General features: G+C 33.8%; 1 protein-coding gene across 4 annotated transcripts; it reads left to right on the forward strand.

The window, feature by feature from the left end:
- The first annotated feature begins 8536 nt into the window (after window positions 1-8536).
- On the forward strand, window positions 8537-15318 carry LOC129306262 (telomere repeat-binding factor 1). Of its 4 annotated transcripts, none has more exons than XM_054946744.1 (8): window positions 8537-8715; window positions 9084-9259; window positions 9343-9526; window positions 9699-9916; window positions 10586-10670; window positions 12171-12254; window positions 14061-14411; window positions 14811-15318. In XM_054946744.1, exons 3-8 carry the CDS (start codon window positions 9377-9379, stop codon window positions 14874-14876), a joined length of 954 nt encoding a protein of 317 aa, XP_054802719.1. In that variant the 5' UTR covers window positions 8537-8715; window positions 9084-9259; window positions 9343-9376; the 3' UTR covers window positions 14877-15318. The 4 variants fall into 4 exon arrangements, with proteins under 4 accessions (XP_054802719.1, XP_054802721.1, XP_054802720.1 ...); XM_054946746.1 differs by having other exon boundaries at window positions 9181-9259; XM_054946747.1 differs by having other exon boundaries at window positions 8542-8715; window positions 14847-15318.
- Window positions 15319-18689: the final 3371 nt, after the last annotated feature.

Here is an 18689-nt window from a genome sequence, read left to right on the forward strand (position 1 = left end):
AAATTGAAATTTATCGTCTAACCACATAGGATTTCTCTAACAACCATAAATTCTAAAAAAATATACTTATTAAGATTCTAAGTGAGGTTAAAGAAAGCTTAAACTCACATCTTAGGGTCAAAAAATTTCTTTAATCAAGCCATAAATTAGACACAAGGTTGTTAAACATCATAACCCTTTTAAATCCTAAACATCATACCTCAAATCAACTATGTTAGCTCAAAGATTTTGCATTTTTGCCTTAACATCTTAAAGAAACCACCCAAGGCATTGTACTTTGTCCCCAATTTGAAATCCACCATTCTAATATGATTTTGCATTTTAAAAATCTACTTTATAACTACGTCTATTGCTAATGAGCCATGTTGAAATGGTGTTTAGAGCTGAATGTAAGACCAGACAATAACATCTAAGAGGGGGTGAATTGAGTATTTAGTAAATTTTCAAATTTAATATAAAATTTTGCAAGGTTCAACACAAGTCAAGACATAATGGCAAGAAAACAACATAGAAGAGAGTAAAAGTAAGTACATCTATTGCAAAAGGTTTATTAAAACACTGGAGGATGTGTTGAGACTAGTTTTTGAACACAAGTATATAAGTAAACAGAAATCAAAGAGAGCTTGTTAAAACTAACTTAGAAAACAAGAAGAAAAACAAAGTTAAAATAGAGTTCTTGAAATAAATAAATTATGCGTGTATTAAAGTTCATAAACTCTTTGCTTCTATTATGAGCTCAACACACGGGCGAGTAAGATTTAGTTCAAGTATGGATTGGTTTGGTGTCTCTATGAGTCAAAACACACTTGGAATACTTCTGAATGAAGCTTGAATTTGCTTTAGACTTAAGACTCTCTAAGTCAGACCTGAAGTTTCTAAGTGTTGGCATTACAAGCATAGATTAGTTGGGTGTCACACGTGAATCACTTTAAGGCACACTTTAAGTTGACACTAAAAGACAATTCATATGTGGACAAAATTTACCTCAAGCAAGAATTAGATCATAACAACATGTTTAAGACACTTGCTTTCTCTATTAGCCCAAACATGCATGGGACTAATCCAAGTCACGCTTGGATTGACCTATAGAATTAAGCCTTCCTTCTGTTGTCTAATTCAAGTAAGTTCAGTCTAAACTCAAGCTTGAATTGGAATCATTAAGTCTTATAATGCATGAAGAGTAACTAGATCACATATGGGTTGTAAAATCTCTATACACTAAACACAATTAATTCCAAAAGTTAAGGTAATCAAGGGATTAACCTATAAGAGATGACCAAGTTTGCAATTTATAGAAATGAGATCTCAAGTTTTTATGGTTTAAAATAAGTCAATATTTAACTTTTCATCATAGTCAAATAATATTTCAAAAGTATGAAATACCTTAGAGGAGTAAAAGGGTTTAAAAGTAGTTGAAAAATAACAAGTAATGGAAAAGGAAGGGGACGTACTGTGGTATGTGCATATACACCATAGTTGTCCCTCTCTATGTCATGCATCGTGATGTGTTGTACGTTATCAAACAATAATCTATTGTCATTTGACAGCAATTCCAAGCAACTTTTGGTGTGCCCTATTTCTCCATTTGATGTTCGAATGAGATGATCTAGGTGTCTGCGAAAAGCTCTTCTCACAAACTAGCTAATGACATGAGTTTTATTTTGAAAATAGTTCACACAAGAAAGTTGGACACCTAAATATATTTTCACAACTGTCACAACTAAAAGGTGTCTAAAACCCTATATGTGTGCCATTTGCCATTCCCAACACTGAGACCATACTCATTGAACTTAGAACTACTTATACAATACAACACGCATATAATCTCAATCATATCAAAATTTTACTTCTCAACCCCTTAATAGTAAAAATAGAAGGGGGAGATTTTAGCATTGCTTAATCCATTCAACATTACATTTTAAGCCAAATCAACAACCTTCACTTGCACTTATATCTTGGCCCTATTAAACACTTGAGCAACTTACAAATAACAACCCAAGGCCAAGAATACATTCCAGAAGTCATAAACATTAAAACTGTAAATGTATGCAAAGAATAAACCTAGTTGGCAATAACTTAATCATTACACACAATATAAATAAATTAGGAAGGCATTACATTAGGGATACTTGAATTCCCAAGCCTTTGGAGCCTGTTCTCTTTCTGCACCAAAGCTAAGCCTAAAAAATATTGAAAGAGAGGGGTGAGTTTGGTCACTTAGTGACCAAGATAAACCTATCCTATGTAATTGTTATATCAGTTGTTTTAAAACACACATAGAGTGAGAGATAATTACTCAAAAATATTTAATTGCATGCGATATAAGTTATAATTTCACACAATTCATTTCACTTTCACGTGTATCATCTTAGGTCACGGAGTACATTGCCACAAGATATACAGACATGTGACAATGACCTAAATTATTATCATGACTTGTCACAAATTTAAACAATCATGTGACACGTCAAATAATTACATATACATGATCAAACTACCTTATACCCTCTTTATATCTTTTGACTAAAATTATGGGCTATAATATCAAAGAGAGTTCCATCTGTGTGACTAAACTATCTAAGCTCACCAATTGTAGATGTGACCCAGTCAAAGATCATAGGACTCACTCTCGGACCATGATTTCTCCCACTCTTAAATTTCTAGGGTGTCATATACCCTAAGCTAACCTCCTCAATAAACTGATAGAGATAGCTAGATTTGAATCCCTCGACAAATTATGGGACAAGGCTAAACCTTAGTACACTGGAAGGCATTCAAAAATATCATATGGATTTTAACTACTTCTTTTTTAGGTAAACTCCCGCCAACTGATCATGCAATATATAATGCTAACTCATTTTCACAATTTTATTTATTCAATTTTAACACATTAAGCTCATGATAATATACTATTCAAGTGAGCATCCATATTATTTTCACAAACATTCTTCACTTTACTACATCATCAATTTCTCCATCAATACATAATTATCACATCATATAACATCACACACTTCTCATCCCAAAACATATATATATTCATAATTGTGAAAATCACTTTAGCTTCAATTGCACATTTCAAGTCAAAATAAAACATGGCATACTTACAAATCAATCAATCATCAAGGCTCATGACATGCTATCATGATTACAATTAAATCATACATGCCCATATGCACATTTTCACAATTAATACTCGATTAACAAATAACTATCCAAAATTTAGTTTCCCCCATTACCTCAAACCTTTGAGAGGTCAAAAATTTATTCCTTAATAATTAGTTTCTAAGCTTGCTTCCCAAACTAAATGTGGTTCTTGGATGATTAATCTATAATTAATTAAGTTTAACCCCCATTAACATTGCTATAAATACACTTTTAACTTTCATTTTCCATGTTTAGAATATTCAATGCCTATATTTCTCACATTCAAGCCTACTTATTGGATTTATTAATTCTTTTTAGCTTCCAAGAGCTTCATTAAACTCTCACATTGTCATTAATGGCTAAAAAAAACCTCTATATATTTTATATTTAATGCCTATTTTCAGACAGTTATGACATTCACCAACCAACAACCTCTAAAACCATTAATAGTAGGTTAAAAATACTCTAACAACTACTATCAACCTCCTTTGAGCCAATGGGTTTGAACCTATGTAACATTCTCAAATTTTAAGCCTAGTTATTTAAGCATAATTAGATTAAGTGTATTAGTGAGGTGTGTGGCCAGAGAGGTCTAGCAAAGCTTATTTGGTTGTGATTTTAGCCCTAAACACAGGTTTGAAGGAGAGTCAGGTTACTCGGATGAGAAAAAAGGAAGAAAATGGAAGGGCAAGATTTTGTGCCATGTGCCACGGCTTGTGGTTAGGCTACTACAGCATACGTGTGCCAATATGCCTGGAGTAGGACTTCTTTTTGTCATGTGCCATGGTGCACGGCTAAAAATATGACTTAATTAGTTCATGTTTGCGTGCGAAAACAGAAGAGGAGGAAAGTTGGAATTGAAGAACACAAAATTGCTTTGTTAGGGCATGTATATTGAGACCCTTGAGTTAGAAGCTTCCCAACTCTTAAGGTAAGTATAATGTGCTTCTTTCCTTCCTTCTACTTCCATTTTTAAGAAAAGTTAAGTTAGGGTTTGAGTATTAGTGGTGATTTTTGATCTATATGAGCCATGGTTAATAGAACCTAGTAAATCTATTAGGTATGATGGTTAGTGAATTTAAGGCGTTAATGGAATGAGAATATAGAGTTAATTATTAAGAAATTTGTTCATAAGGTGTTCTTGACCCATGCCCTTATAGAATGAATGTAGACTATTGATTTTGGCACTATTCGAGCTTGAAAGAAGCTTTGAAAGTAATTATTATGAGGGGTAAATCTTTAACCTCTCATTTGAGGCAACCGAGGGGAATCTAATTTATATAGTTGTATATTAACTAGGTAATTGTGGAAATTATAATTTGAAATTTGATTGATTTGTTAACTAATGATGCATTTTGGCAATGTGATGAATTTATGATAAAATGGCTTCGAAAAATGCAAAACCCCTTACATGTTGCATATATTAGTGACTTTTGACTATGAGTGATAGCATGACTGGTGGAATTGATGAAAAGTGGTAATTGACTCGTGAAGTATGTGAGTGTGAATAAGTAAATTCATATGACATGAATTGTGGATTAGAATGCATAATATATGTGAATTGTGCATACCATGATCATTAACGGGAAAAGAATTTAGGAAGTTAAATGAGGCATAAATCTTAACTTAGTGTTAATAGGATTATAGATCTAAGACTTTCTAACTATTTAAATTAGAGTTATTTATTTTAATGTAAATTAATATATAGTATTGTGAAATAATTGTAGATTATATTGGACAAAGATAGTGTGAAAAGGAGTTGTGAAGGAGAACTTGTTATTCAAGACACAAGGTAACCATTATTAATGTGTGTGATGGGTGTGTTTGTGAATGGTTCTGTGTTGTTTTGTTGTTTGAAAAAAATTATGAATTATTGAAAATAAATACTGTTATATACTTCTATGAATCATTGCCAAGTGGGTTAAAAATTTATTTTTTGTTTATCATGATGGATATTATTGTTCGGATATATTTCTGTTTGGATATTTGAATGTGCATGACTTGTCAGGGTATTTTAATATAGGGTGTTAATGGGAATTTCTGTTCGGTAATTAATTATTACCACGTGGTAAGCCCTCATTGGACCCAATGAGTGGCGTGTCGCTTGGTCCAACTCACCTTTGGCCGGGTGATTTGGCGTCCGAGCATGGCGAAAGGAGGATATAAGGTGCAGTCATGCAAATTAAATACTTGTTCGATTTGTTTGAAAATATTGTTCGGTTAAATGTTTTGTATGCCCACTTAGCAATCGCATGATTAGTTACATCCGCATGCATCATTACATATTAATTTTTGGTTACTGGACTTTTTAAGTCTCATTCCCCGTGGTTAATATTTTTACAGGAGCGAGTCCGGCCGAGAAAGCACCAGAGGTGTAACTATGGTGTATGAGACACCATCTTTTACGTTGCCTCTTATTTTAGATTATACAATGTATCTTGTGCCAACTTAGGACATATCTTTTGTGAAGCATGTAAACTCTAATCCTTTTTATTAAAAGTATTTATATGACCAAGAGGATTATGTCTGTCCCTCTTGATTTATGATCTGATTTGAATATCATGACATGAGGATCCTGTCTGTCCCTCATGGTTCTAATTGCTTTTTGAGATATTTTAAGACCTGTGATATATTGTCTTGGATGTATCATGGTAGAAATTTTTCTACCATGATAAGGGTTCAATGAAAAAAAATAATTTTTTGAATTAATAATTTGTGAAAAATCTAATTGATATGGAACTATATAGAACAAGGTGAAACTTAATTACTGATGATTATACTCACCTTTCAATTTTCAATATTTTCAACATCTAGCTCATCGGATCCAGACCAAGGGAAATAGCTGGGGCATAGGATTATGGAGTATATCCTTTTTATTGCCTTAATATGTTGTTTTATGTGTATTAATATTGTTAATTTGCCAACTAGGATTCACATGAATATTTTTGGGCTACTTGCATTACTATAGTGTACAACTTATATATTTTGTGCCTTGGGTTAATGAGTTTTAGTTGTAAACCTCCTTTAGGGCTAAAATACTTGTGCAAGTAGTGTTACGTGTGTATTTTGATTGGTTTGAAATGAAAATGGATGAATTGTGCAAATATTTCCTTCCCTTATGTTTTATGCAAGTTGGGGTTGATTGATGAATTTACATTATGTGTGCATATTTATTTTGGTGTGTTGCATAAGTTCGTTAGGATCCATTGAGTGTGGTAAGTAGTTGGTGTAGGCTCTTGGCCCTTACGTGAGTTTGGATGTTATTGTTATGAGTTTTTGTGAAAAAAGTACTGAAAATGGGTTGGTATCGAACTCTCTGTAGAATAAGAGTTTAAATGTAAAACTTTTACCATTAGTTAGAGCGAGGAAAAAAATTTCATGTAGACACAAAAATCACTTCAGTCAAACATCAGGCGGAGATTTAAGATGCATCAAAAGTTCATTCCTGTGCTATCAAATGACAATAGCAATTTACTGTCAAATTTTATGTAATACGCCACAGCATATATGCCATTTTCTGTAGTTTTCACTGTTTTAAGGGATTTTATGCAAATGCTTTGATTTTTCTTGATTTCCATGCTTCCACCTTATTTTAAAACTTTGAATTGAATACATTTAAAAGTGTACGGTAGTATTTTAAACATTGTAAAACTTGGAATCCCAATTGTGTAATTTGTAAAAACTTGGATCTTAATTTGGGTTAAACCCTTATTTTCCTTAATTTTAGGAATTGTGAGAGTTTAGAGTAAGGAGATTACAACCCATAATCTATATGGATTGAAAATCATCATCCCATTTCAAACCTTAACTTTAACCTTTGAGAAAATGAAAGAGAAATAGAGGAAAGGGTTTAGAAATTTTACCTTAGATGATTTAAAGCTTCAAACCTTCTCAAATGCATTCCAAAGTCATGCCTTAGCAGAGCCCTCTTTGTTCTCTTTGTTTCTCTTCCAATCCCTATTTCTTTCTCTATTTTTTGCATCAGAATCACAACTAAATTTTTCAAAAAAAAGGGCCATACGCCACGGTATGTGTGGCACAGAGAGGTCCTCCTATCCCTTTGTCATTTGTGTGTTGTGGCTGACATGCTATATGCTGCGATATGTGGCACAAAGACAATCTTTCACATTTTTCTCCTTCTTTCGAGCTCGAGTGGTTGACTTCACTTCGGATTCATAATGAGGGCTGAAATCACAACCGAAGACACTTATTAGACCTTTATGTTATACACCACATTAAATAATTCAATTATGATAATTAAACTTAATTAATTCCTAGTAATCAAAGGATTAGAATTTGGGATGTTACATGGGTCCATGTCAAAACTCTCATGGATTAGCTAGATGATCGAGTACATGTTGTAATTATTTGATACTAAAATTCTAAGAAATTATGAGCCTAAGGTATGTTCTAAGGAATGCATTCTTACCATATTAATTATGTGAATAGTCCTAATTAGTTTTCACATTGAATTTAAGAGAAGAATCATAATTGAAACTTATAAACCTAAGTCTTTTCTTGATCTTCATGCTCTCGAAAGTTTTGTCACTTCTTGATTCATCATTTGATTTGCACAAGTAACAAATCTCTTTCCCTTGGTTTTATAATTATCAAAATACATGGTTCAACATCGAACATGGCTACCTCTTTGACCAGTCAACATAAGGTGGTGTCTATCATTGAACTACTTGAACGTTGTTCTCAACCAGAGCTAGATGTTGATAGAGAGGGCCTCCTACCTTTCTATTGTTGACATGAGCAAACACCCTAATGGGGTATTGTATTGTATCAATGGATGGACACTTCCAGAGGCCTCATTTCTCTCTAATTTGTTCGGATTTCACCTTGCAATTCATCCCTTAATTTGTATGGGGCTGAAAATGTTGTTTTTATGTTTTATTGGGTTTTATGTGGCAAAGTATCGTTTGTGATAAGGGTTTTTGGCGCTTTGCTTATGAGAAGAGTAGGTGACAGAGCACAACTTCCTTCATCCTCTATCTAGAATAACTTGAAACCCAAACAACAAATCTTATTGAACTTCAATATCATAACATCAAACACCAATAATGGCATATAGACTCAAATTGACAATCTAATAGTGTGAGAATTAACTAGAAAAAAATGTGAAATCGATTTAACAAGTGAAAATTTCCTTTGCAGCAAAAGCAAGTGTTCACAAAAAGGAAACTAGGGCCAATTGCGCGCAAAGACATTTCTTTAATTTTTCTTTTATTATTTCATTAAGGGCATTTTTATCTTTTACCTCATAGATTTTATTCTCCTTTGGGATCTTGGTCCTTGTCCAAATTTCAGGAACTTTTAGGCAATAAAATTGCCAACCAGGGATTTTGGCCAATTTTCGCTTTTTCCTCATAGTTTTTGTTTTTATTTTTTGCTTTGGGAAATTGGAATACCAGTTTACCTTTACTCCGGCAAATAGATTCCTTCCATCCTGGACCACGATGGGCGTGAGCGAGGCATGGTCGTGTCTGGAACCTAACCTGTAACGAATAATCCACTATTGCTTGCCTGCGAAATCAATTGTCATAGGGCTTTTGCTCAACAGAGGTGAGCCACGTCATCTATATTTTGTATCGCGATAATTTTTCCTTTTCTCTCTCTTTATCATTTTATTATTTATTTGATTTAGGGTTTTGTGGAATGAACGGGATTTATATATGTTCGTTGAAAGAATTGTGTTTGTGATCGAGATTTCTACGTTTTAGGTTGCACATCGTCCCGTGCTTTTTGTTATCTATCGATGCAAATCTGTACAATTTAATTTGTTTGAATTGTGTTGTACTCCTTCGTGTGCTCATTGTATTCTTTTGTTTTGGAAGAAGATTGAATCTGAGCGTTTAAAAATTAAGGTCACGCTTCTTGAAGGAATCCTAACTTTGTTTGATAAGATGGGATTCATATATTTGTATTTTTAGTCGTTGGAGTATTCTGGCTTTCCGCATGTCTGGGAAATTGTCTGGAGAACCTCTATTAGGTGCTTACTAATGCCAACTAGCAATACCCTTGATGAAGAAATTGGGAATATTGAAGAAATAGATCAGTGGAAGACTGCATAGGAAAAGAGTTATGAAATGGCAATTAGCAGCAAAAGGTTTAAATTTCTTATTACTCTTGAAAACTTTTTATTTGTTTATATAGATGTTAATTTTATTGTTGTACTATGCGTTCTTGCAGCTGAGATAGCACTGGAAATTCTTAGGCATTCGTAATGGGTGCTCCTAAGCAGAAGTGGACACAAGAAGAAGAAGCAGCACTAAAAGCTGGAGTTGTTAAGCATGGGGTTGGGAAATGGCGCACAATACTTAAGGATCCAGAATTTAGTAGTGTCTTGTTTCTGCGGTCTAATGTAGATCTTAAGGTTTGGCTCTACTTGGAAATCTGTATGTTTGATTTCTTTTGTTTTTTCTTGTTTTGTTGGAGGTCAGCATGCCAGGAATGTGTGAATTTTGCATTAATTGTAAGGAACTTTTGTAGGATCATCTACATTATCATGCATGTTGCTTATTTCATATGATGTTGCTATGGGATAGGATAAATGGAGAAATCTGAGTGTAATGGCAAATGGATGGAGCTCCCGGGACAAGTCTAGATTAGCGGGTAGAAGGGCACATCAGGTCCCAAAACAAGATGAAAATGCTATGATTGCCCCTTCTGTTGTTCCGAGCGACGAAGAACTTGTGGATGCCAGGGCTTCTCAAGTTCCTAGAGATATGCTGCAGATTCCTGGTCCAAAGAGGTCTATTGTAAGGTTGGCCTATTTCTTTCTTTCTTTCTTACTCTCTTAATATAACTTTCAGGCTGTGTTTTGTTTAATTACTCCTATCAACGTGGGTATTGGCATAAATTAATACTTTAAGTTTGTTCTGGTGATTATTTTTCCAGTGAAGCAGTTTTGCTAGGCATCACCGGTTGTTTCTTTGATGTTTGCATGCAATAATTTCCACTTAATATGCAGTTAATTAATCCACTTTTGGGGATTGCTTAATTACAAGAACAAAAGTAAAAGTTTATTGAGTTTCATCACTAATCATTGAAAAATAGTGTTCTATCGTAAGGCTGGCTTCTATATATTTTTAATTTTTAGGGATTGCTTCATTTAGTTACTTCTGTCACCCTTGGTTGTTGCAAAAGAAGACATTAAGACCTCCCCTCCCCTTCCTCCTTTGAACCAAACACACCCTTTGTTTAAGAATGTTGTTGAATTGTATTCTCGTGAAGCAGTTTTACTGAGCATTGATAGTTGTTTCTTTAATGTTTGAATGTGGTAATTTTACTTAATAATGCAGGGTTCTATAGATTCTTTAGAGAGGAAAAATTGGCAACTAAGAGATATAAAATCAGGCTTTGTCAATCCACTATCTGCTATTTAAATGAATAAATAAATACACACATGCACTCACTCATATTATATATACAGATTGGATAACCTGATAATGGAAGCAATAGCTAGCTTGAGGGAGCCTGGTGGTTCCAACAAGACAAATATTGCAGCTTACATAGAGGTATAGTTCATTGTTGAAGTCTAAATTCTGTTTTGTCTGCTGTCATTTGATTCTTTGGTTGATGTTCTGGTTTTTGACTTTCCTGATCATAGTAGGATTATTTTTCACAAACTTTCTTTGTGGAGGAGGATGAGAAGCTCTTTCAAACTTATGTGGCTGGAGGAAAAAAAAAAAAACAAAGACCTTGCATGTGGCTGGAGAGAAAAAGTGTATCCCTTTTTATTTGAAGAATAGCCCAAGGGAATACATTTAATGGACTCTAAGTCCAATTTTCCACCATTACCATAAAAACAAATGCAGCATAACCAAAATCTTGTTTGGGAAATGAGTTGAGATGTGAATCATGAGGGTAAAATTCCAAAAACATTGGAAAAGGTGTCTGGAGTTGTAAAATTTTGGAGGGCATTTGATTAAAAAGATAAGTATGACTGAGTATGACATCTTCCCAAAAAACACTTGGAACATTATTACCAAGCAAGAGTGCCCTAGCCACTTCCAAAAGACGTCTATTTTTTCTTTCAGTCTCACCATTTTGTTGAGGCACGCACACAAATTATTTGATGATGTCTCCCTTTTTAAGCAAGAAAAGTTCTAATGTATGAGTCAAGATACTTCTTCCTATTGTCACTTCAGTGGGCTTGAAGCCTGAAACTGAGTTAGCACTGCTTTGAATGATTCGGTGGTACCTCTCTGATACTATGAGTGCTTGCAGTGCAAATCTGCTTATTTTATTCATCTAGTATGATCGACATATATATGGGGAGAGAGGCTCACTAAATCTCATAAGATCCTCTCTCAATAACTGAAAGAATAAAAGATCTTATTCTGTAATCCTAGAGATAATGCTGAATACAATGAACCTAAAAGATAGGGATATCAAATCACTAAACTGATAAGTCCTACGGTTATAGAGTAAATGGGCCTGATGGACGGAAGTCTACTTCCAACTAAAGTTACAATGTTGATGACGCTTTTAGAGGCATTCCTGGCATTAGTTATTTCTGATTGAAAGTAAATATCTATTTGTGATTGGCCTGAGTTATTTATCAATAATTTTTATTAAAATATGAATATTTTCTAGGAACCTATTTTGTCTAGTATGACCAGTGAAGGATACTGCCAGAAGAGATCCCTTCAAAACATGTGCATTACATTTAAAATGAACACATTGAGATTCCATGCATTTGAGATCATTTTTATGCCATAAAGGGTTTTATCATTTTTCCTATGATCCATTTGCTCGGAAGTTTTTTGCTTATGGCAAACATTTTCATTCCTTACATGATACTAACAATGCCTCCAAATGTGATGCTACTTCAGCCCTGACTATGTGATTTCTTTTTGTTGTTTATGGAATGGTACTTTTTAAATGTTGGTTGTGATGTGAAACTGAAGTGTTTAGCATCCCTTTTGGCAGAATGATGCTATCAATTATATTTAAAGATATGTTTCTCATGCTGTTTCCAACTTAATTGAATTTTGTTGCAAAATAAACTGAAGGACCAATATTGGGCACCCCAAGACTTCAGAAGGTCATTGTCAGCAAAACTAAAATCGTTGACAGCTAGTGGAAAACTGATCAAGGTATATTTCAAATATGCAATTTATAATGGTCATAACCAATGTTCATCTTCCGATGTAAAACTTGTTTGGATCACATGAATTTAATCTATGTGCGATTTCATCTATTGTTCTACAGAAATGAGGTTTCCCTTCCTGTTGGTATGTAATTTTTATTTCTGTAAAGTGCCCAATGTTGTGTCTATAAAAGTAAAGAGAAAATACCAAATGCTCACTCACAGTTTCCTTTCACCAAAGTCATTTTACTAGTTTTGATCGTTTATAATGTAGAAGTAATGCGCTATTCTTTTCACTATATGTTAGTTATACACTCGTGCTAATGCTGATCCTTAAATATATTGATAATGGAACACTCTTAGTGCTGTGCCTGCACCTTCTTGAGAAGAATAGCTTCTTTGCCTTAAAAAGATTAAAATGCTTGTATGATGCCTTGAAAACTGGTTTACGTTTTGGGTGACCTTTAGATTACTTTGGTCTTGGAAGAAGCAAGAGCTATAAAGTGTAAAGTATAGTAGAACTTGTGGAAAAATATTCTGTTGGGTTCTGAGAAATGGGTTGCGGCCCTTCTATAGTGAAGTGTGATGATTTGGTCTAGAGCCCTAATGAGGATTAGGAGGAAAGCATAGGAGCGTATGGAAGAAGAGAAAATGTTATTGGAGGTAATTCCATGGTAGATGATGTTTGTGTGATGATTTCTATCTCTTAAATGGAACTCGAGTGGTATGACAAATCTTTATAGAAACTCTAATTATTAAAATTGACCTAGGATAAATGATGGAGGCGGGTTAAATGATGGTGCAGAAGTTCCGATAGATGTGGGCCAGGAAAGGAGTCATTAAAATTGACCTAGGATAATATTTTTGGGGTTCATTTTAGCGGCATGGCAAATTATCCATTCTCCACTGTGCTTAAAGCCCATGCTTAGCTCCTTGATATGAAAGGAATTGGAAAGAAGAAAGTTGGTTCCTTTGATCTACTGGCAGGTGTCAATGTTGTAGAGCTTAGGTGAATGCTTGTAAATTGATGGAATCCAAACTGTCCGCCCTAAATTAAACTGGAAAGGGCCAAAATGTGTTGGATTACAAATATGGATCCATTATTTTGAAACACTTTATCCCCTAGACTGGTCTTTGATATACAAATATGGGTTTTGCATGGATCTTATGAAGGACCGCGTCCCATTTGTCCTGATCCCTGTTTGAAACATTGTTTTTTGGTGGAGCAACACCAGAGATGAAAATATGGGCAATGTGTTTGCTAAATTAATGAACGTCAATGAATAAGCAGAAACCTTTCAGCTAGCTGAGATCTGTAGAGGGGTTGACAGCATAGACATACAATCTAAGTCATGTTAAACGCACTTACATTTGGTTAAAATGAATAAGCTTAGAAATTGATGCAGGAGTTTGGTCTCTGGTGCACGCTTTTTGTTGATTTTATCTTAATTTAATTACCAAATATAGCATTAACTCTGCTGAGAATTGGGAGATGGACAGTAGAAGGGCACTGCACTCGTGAATTGGAGAGAGAAATAATTAAATTTAGCAAAGATAGACTGGTGGGGAAAAAAATACTAGTAGCTTTTTAGCATGGGATTCTTATTAACCAACCTCGCTATCTAAAATCAATTATAGTTTTATGCACATGTGCACACTACTAGTTTTGTAGGCAACCATGTGAGCACATAAGAATTGTGGATGCTGTATTTATTTGTCGCCAGGGAAAATTAGTTAATTCAATTGTGGATCTTTTTTTTTTTTTTTAAATTCAATTTGAGAATCTTAGGCTTGGTTGTGTGTGGTTTTACAGGTGAAACGCAAATATAGGATTGCTCCTACGCCAGCATATCCAGACCGAAGAAGAAACTCATCCATGTTATTGTCTGATGCAAGGCAGAGATTCTCTATGAAGATAGATAAGGATGAGGCCAATGTCATCACAAAGTCTCAGATAGATTTAGAACTAGCAAAGATAAGGTCGATGACAGCACAAGAGGCAGCTGCAGTTGCTGCTCGAGCAGTTGCAGAAGCAGAAGCTGCCATAGCAGAAGCTGAAGAAGCAGCAAAGGAGGCAGAGGCTGCTGAAGCTGATGCAGAGGCAGCACAAGCTTTTGCAGATGCTGCAATGAAGACTCTTAATGGGAGAACCACCCCCAAATTGGTAAAATTCCTTTATTATCAATACATGAATTATCATCAATATGATGCAATATATTTATCACTATCAATATATAATATATGGAATCTGTATGTCTTATTTCTCTTCCATGCAACGTATGGGACTTGCAGTTTAATATAAAATTATAGCAAATAGCATTTTCATGAGTCATAGACAGTATGACTCATTCTTCAGATTTTATAATGCGTGGGAAACATGTCTACTCATTATGGAATTGGTGATAAATTTGTCAAAAAATATAAGATTAAAGGACCTGGAATGAGATATTCTGTTCATGCTTCGATAAAGTAATTTTCCTTGCAAACGCCCTTTCCATTCAAGTTGGTCGTTAGGGTTGGGGGTTTATAATCTTGTCTAAAATTATGCATATGATAAGATCAGACATGTGGCTTGAGCTGGGGAGATTTGATATTGCAGAGGCAGTCCGTAGAGCTGATGCGAGCCTGATAGGAATGAATTAGAGAGGAACAAAGGACCAATGCTAAGGACTGACAGCCAGATAGATATTTATCATTTGCTGATATTGTTTATACTGTACATATATTGAAGGTCTTTCTCCTGATGTGACGCAGGATTCAACTTTATCAATAGATTTGCTAAGGTTTTGTACACATAGAATTCTAGTAAATTCTGAAGATGGTGTTTTAGTGTATATTTATTGCTCATTGAACTATGTCAATGTACCATTATAGAAGGTAGGCTTAAATGATCAGTTCAGAATTCAGCTGAAACATGCAGCTTGATTAGTTTTTACTTTGCTTTTAGTATCTCTATTTTTTGTATCTAAAAAGGTTAAAGCAAGGTTGCACCTGGTTAACTCTTGTTGAATATATGTTCTGAGAAGAGTTGGAAGAAGCTGCACTTTTTTAAGTTGCTTGTCAAAAGGAAATTATTGTGCCAAGGTTTATTATCTTTTATTTTGTACATTGAACTTGTGGAGTTCAAGGCTACACTTGACTTGAGCAATGTTAATTTGGCTTTCTAGATCTATTAAAGCTCAACAATTTGTATGTAAACTTGGCATCATCCGTCACATGTCCCTGATAGAATGAACTATTTTAAAATCAAAATTTACTGTGAATTTCACTGCCTATAACAAGTTTTGAAGTGAATTATAATAACAATTCACAATATTTGCAGTTAAGTTTGTGATGAAATGCATCTTGTTCTAACTTTATCTTGTATTTCTACACAATTTAAATCGAAAAAATATTATTATTTGGAAGAGTTGTGAGCTTTGGAAATTTGAGTATTAGAGATAACATATGAGAACTAATATAACAAGGGTGTTTGTTTTTGTTTTAACTGACCACGTGAATCAGGATGTTACAGTTTTTGGACAGCTTTAACATTTATACTATTCAAAAAATTAGTCCACATGACTGGTTTTTTTTCATCGACTAATGTCCTGCTTTCTCACTGATATTTTAAACTTTTATTTTATTGTTGATGTATTTGTTTTTTTATAAACCAAGTTATTATTAATGATAACATTTAACTCTAAATTGATTAAAAAGCCATTTTTTAGATAAATATATGGAAAAAACCAGAGTATCTGCAAGACTGTAGATATAGATATGGGAAAGAAAAAGAATGGGATAATGCAACTTTTAATCTCTCAAATTAGTCTTCGTTATTGATTTGGTATTTTAAATTTAATTTTCATCAATTCAGTCACATAAGTTTACTTTAATTATTGGTTTAGGCTTCATTTTGTTAAAAAAGATGTTACACTATTAAAATTTGCTGACATAGATACTAATAATGGAGTATTGATGACGGTAAGGCAAATTAATGAAAAGGAGTGTAATTATTTAGGTAGGAAAAAAGGCTCTAAAATATCTAAAAAGAAGAGAACAAAATACATTGTAAGGGATTTATATTGATAAATATTAAACTAACTTGAGGGTTAACATGTTTTCATTTAAGTACATATAGATAACAAATGATCAATTTACTTTATACGGTAGATTATTTTAAGAGTCAATTTATGTTTTAAAACTTTAAAAACTCAGGTGATAATTTAAAAAAAATCAAATTAATAGAAATTAAACTTAAATGATCAAATCAATAACTGAGACATATTTTAAGGACTAAAAGTTTCATTATCTCAAAAAAGAATGTATTTGGATTTTGAAACTAGTGGGATGGATCTTGCTTAAGGCATTCCTAGTTATAATTTTTGGATTAAAATCTCAGCTTCATGTCTACTAAAGCTTCAGAGGCATTCACATGATCTTGCTCATTGCATACCACTTGAGCAGCAATGTTTGATATATATAAGCTATTTGTTCCAATAGTAATGTTTGATCAGGTAAGTACTCACAAGTCAAAGGATCATCCTTATCCTCCTCTTCAAAGAGTGTCTTAATTTGGTGAATTTAATAGAGATTAGGCAAAATGGACCAAAATTCACGTGGTCTAATAATAGAAAGGAATCACAACTTAATCTTGAGAAACTAGACAGAGCTTTTTGCAATGATATTTAGATGCAAGATTTTCCTAGAAGTAATGTCCTAAATCTGATGAGGGTTGCTTCGGATCATAGCCCCATTTTTTTTCCAACTTCAGTAGATATCTTATCCAATCAAAGGTTGAGGAAATTTGAAAATTACTGGTTCAACTTTGCGAAGTGTCAAGATGTTGTTACTAATTTCTAGAAGACCCCAATCAACGGTTCTTCTAGTTTTAAATTCCACAGTAAATTATCTGAAGTCCTAACTAGGCTTTACTCTTGGAGCTCTTCTAAGGGTGGTAATCTTGACTCTAATATCAGTAGACTAGAAAAAGAGGTTCCAACTTTCTATTTTTTCGGATGCTCAGCACCACATTGATGACAGTCTCTTGAGTAAGTTCTATGATCTCAAAACATTCTTTAGAATTTTTTTATGATTGCCAACATAGTTTTTGGGCACAAAGAGCCAAGTTTAAATGAAAAGTAGAAGGTGAAAGAAACATAAAATTTTTTCACATGACTATCAATCGTAGAAAAGCTCGAGATTTTGTTTATTGCTTGAGAATGGAATCTATGGAATGGATTGATGATCAATAAGATCTTATGACTACTACTTGGGAGCATTTCAATAATATTTACTCATGTTCTCAAAGAGTTAACCCGAAGACTTAACTAAGTTTTCAATATTAGAAGTGACAACATCCAGTCAACATTTTTCTACCACTCTTAAAGGAAGTCAAAGAAACGGTTTTTGGATTGCCTAGAGAAAGAGGGTCCCTTTGCCTGATACCATTACTTGGAGAAATTGGTTTGGTGATTTTGCCATTAAAAAGAATATGATATTCAATAGAGGTGACAAATTGAAGCATCCAGTTTACCCATTTATGTGGAAAGTTCATCCTTTTGAGTACAACTTCCAAGAAACTCCAAGATAGTTCATCGAAAGCTTTGGAGAAATCAAGCTTTAAAGCACCCAATTTTTTCCTCTTGCCCTTAGCGGAAAGAATTTGATGAACAAGGTCAGCAGCTACCAAAATGCTATCAATAATTAGCTCTTTTTGCTCTTGGGCAAGACAAGAAATAAATTTCCAAAATTCATCTCTCATATTGAGTCCAAATGATCTGCCTCAAGAACAGCAAGATCTTTCATCTTTTCTTGGCATTCAATGTGCAGACTCTTTTGGCAAATATTTGGATACATGGATATATGTTGGCATTCAATGTGCAGACTCTTTTGGCAAATATTTGGATACATGGATATATGCTAAACATGATAAAGAGAGAATTTTTGAATAGGTAATGGCCAATACTGACAAGAGAATAGCATCTTGGAAGGTTAATCTTTTATCTCAATCTTCAAGGCTTACTTACTGCTTCAAATATATATATATATACACACACACTTTCTTGTGTTAAGCTTCCTCAATGGCTATGCAATCAGACTGATTCAAAGTTAACTATTTATTTTTTTTAGGAATTAGTGATCAAAAGAAAAATATTCATCTCACTAAAAAGGATATTCTTTTTAACCCAGCAAAATCAGGAGGTCTCAGTTTAAGGAAAACTAGTCTTGTGAATTCTAGTCTTTTAGCTAAACAAATTTGAAGGGTGATGACAGGAGAGGAGAATTCTCTTCTTGGTAATACTTTGCAACTCAAGTATTTCTAAAATACTGATGTTTCTTGTTTCAAATTACCCTAAAATATTTTGTGGTACTAGAAAGGGATCTATAAGGTTGCAAACATTATCAAAAACCATCTCCACTGGAATGTTCTTACTCATACTTGTTGGTGGAGACCCATTTA

Source organism: Prosopis cineraria, unplaced genomic scaffold, assembly GCF_029017545.1.
Source record: "Prosopis cineraria cultivar Desert tree isolate PC_DT_omini unplaced genomic scaffold, ASM2901754v1 PC3, whole genome shotgun sequence".
NCBI lineage: Eukaryota > Viridiplantae > Streptophyta > Magnoliopsida > Fabales > Fabaceae > Prosopis > Prosopis cineraria.

What these genes read in the sequence shown, in the direction of transcription:
- LOC129306262 (XM_054946744.1), top strand. Translation starts at nt 9,377, where the DNA reads ATGGGTGCTCCTAAGCAGAAGTGGACACAAGAAGAAGAAGCAGCACTA. An exon ending in CCAAAGAGGTCTATTGTAAG is followed by an intron (nt 9,917 to 10,585) that starts GTTGGCCTATTT and finishes TTATATATACAG; the next exon opens with ATTGGATAACCTGATAATGG. An exon ending in CTAGTGGAAAACTGATCAAG is followed by an intron (nt 12,255 to 14,060) that starts GTATATTTCAAA and finishes GTGGTTTTACAG; the next exon opens with GTGAAACGCAAATATAGGAT.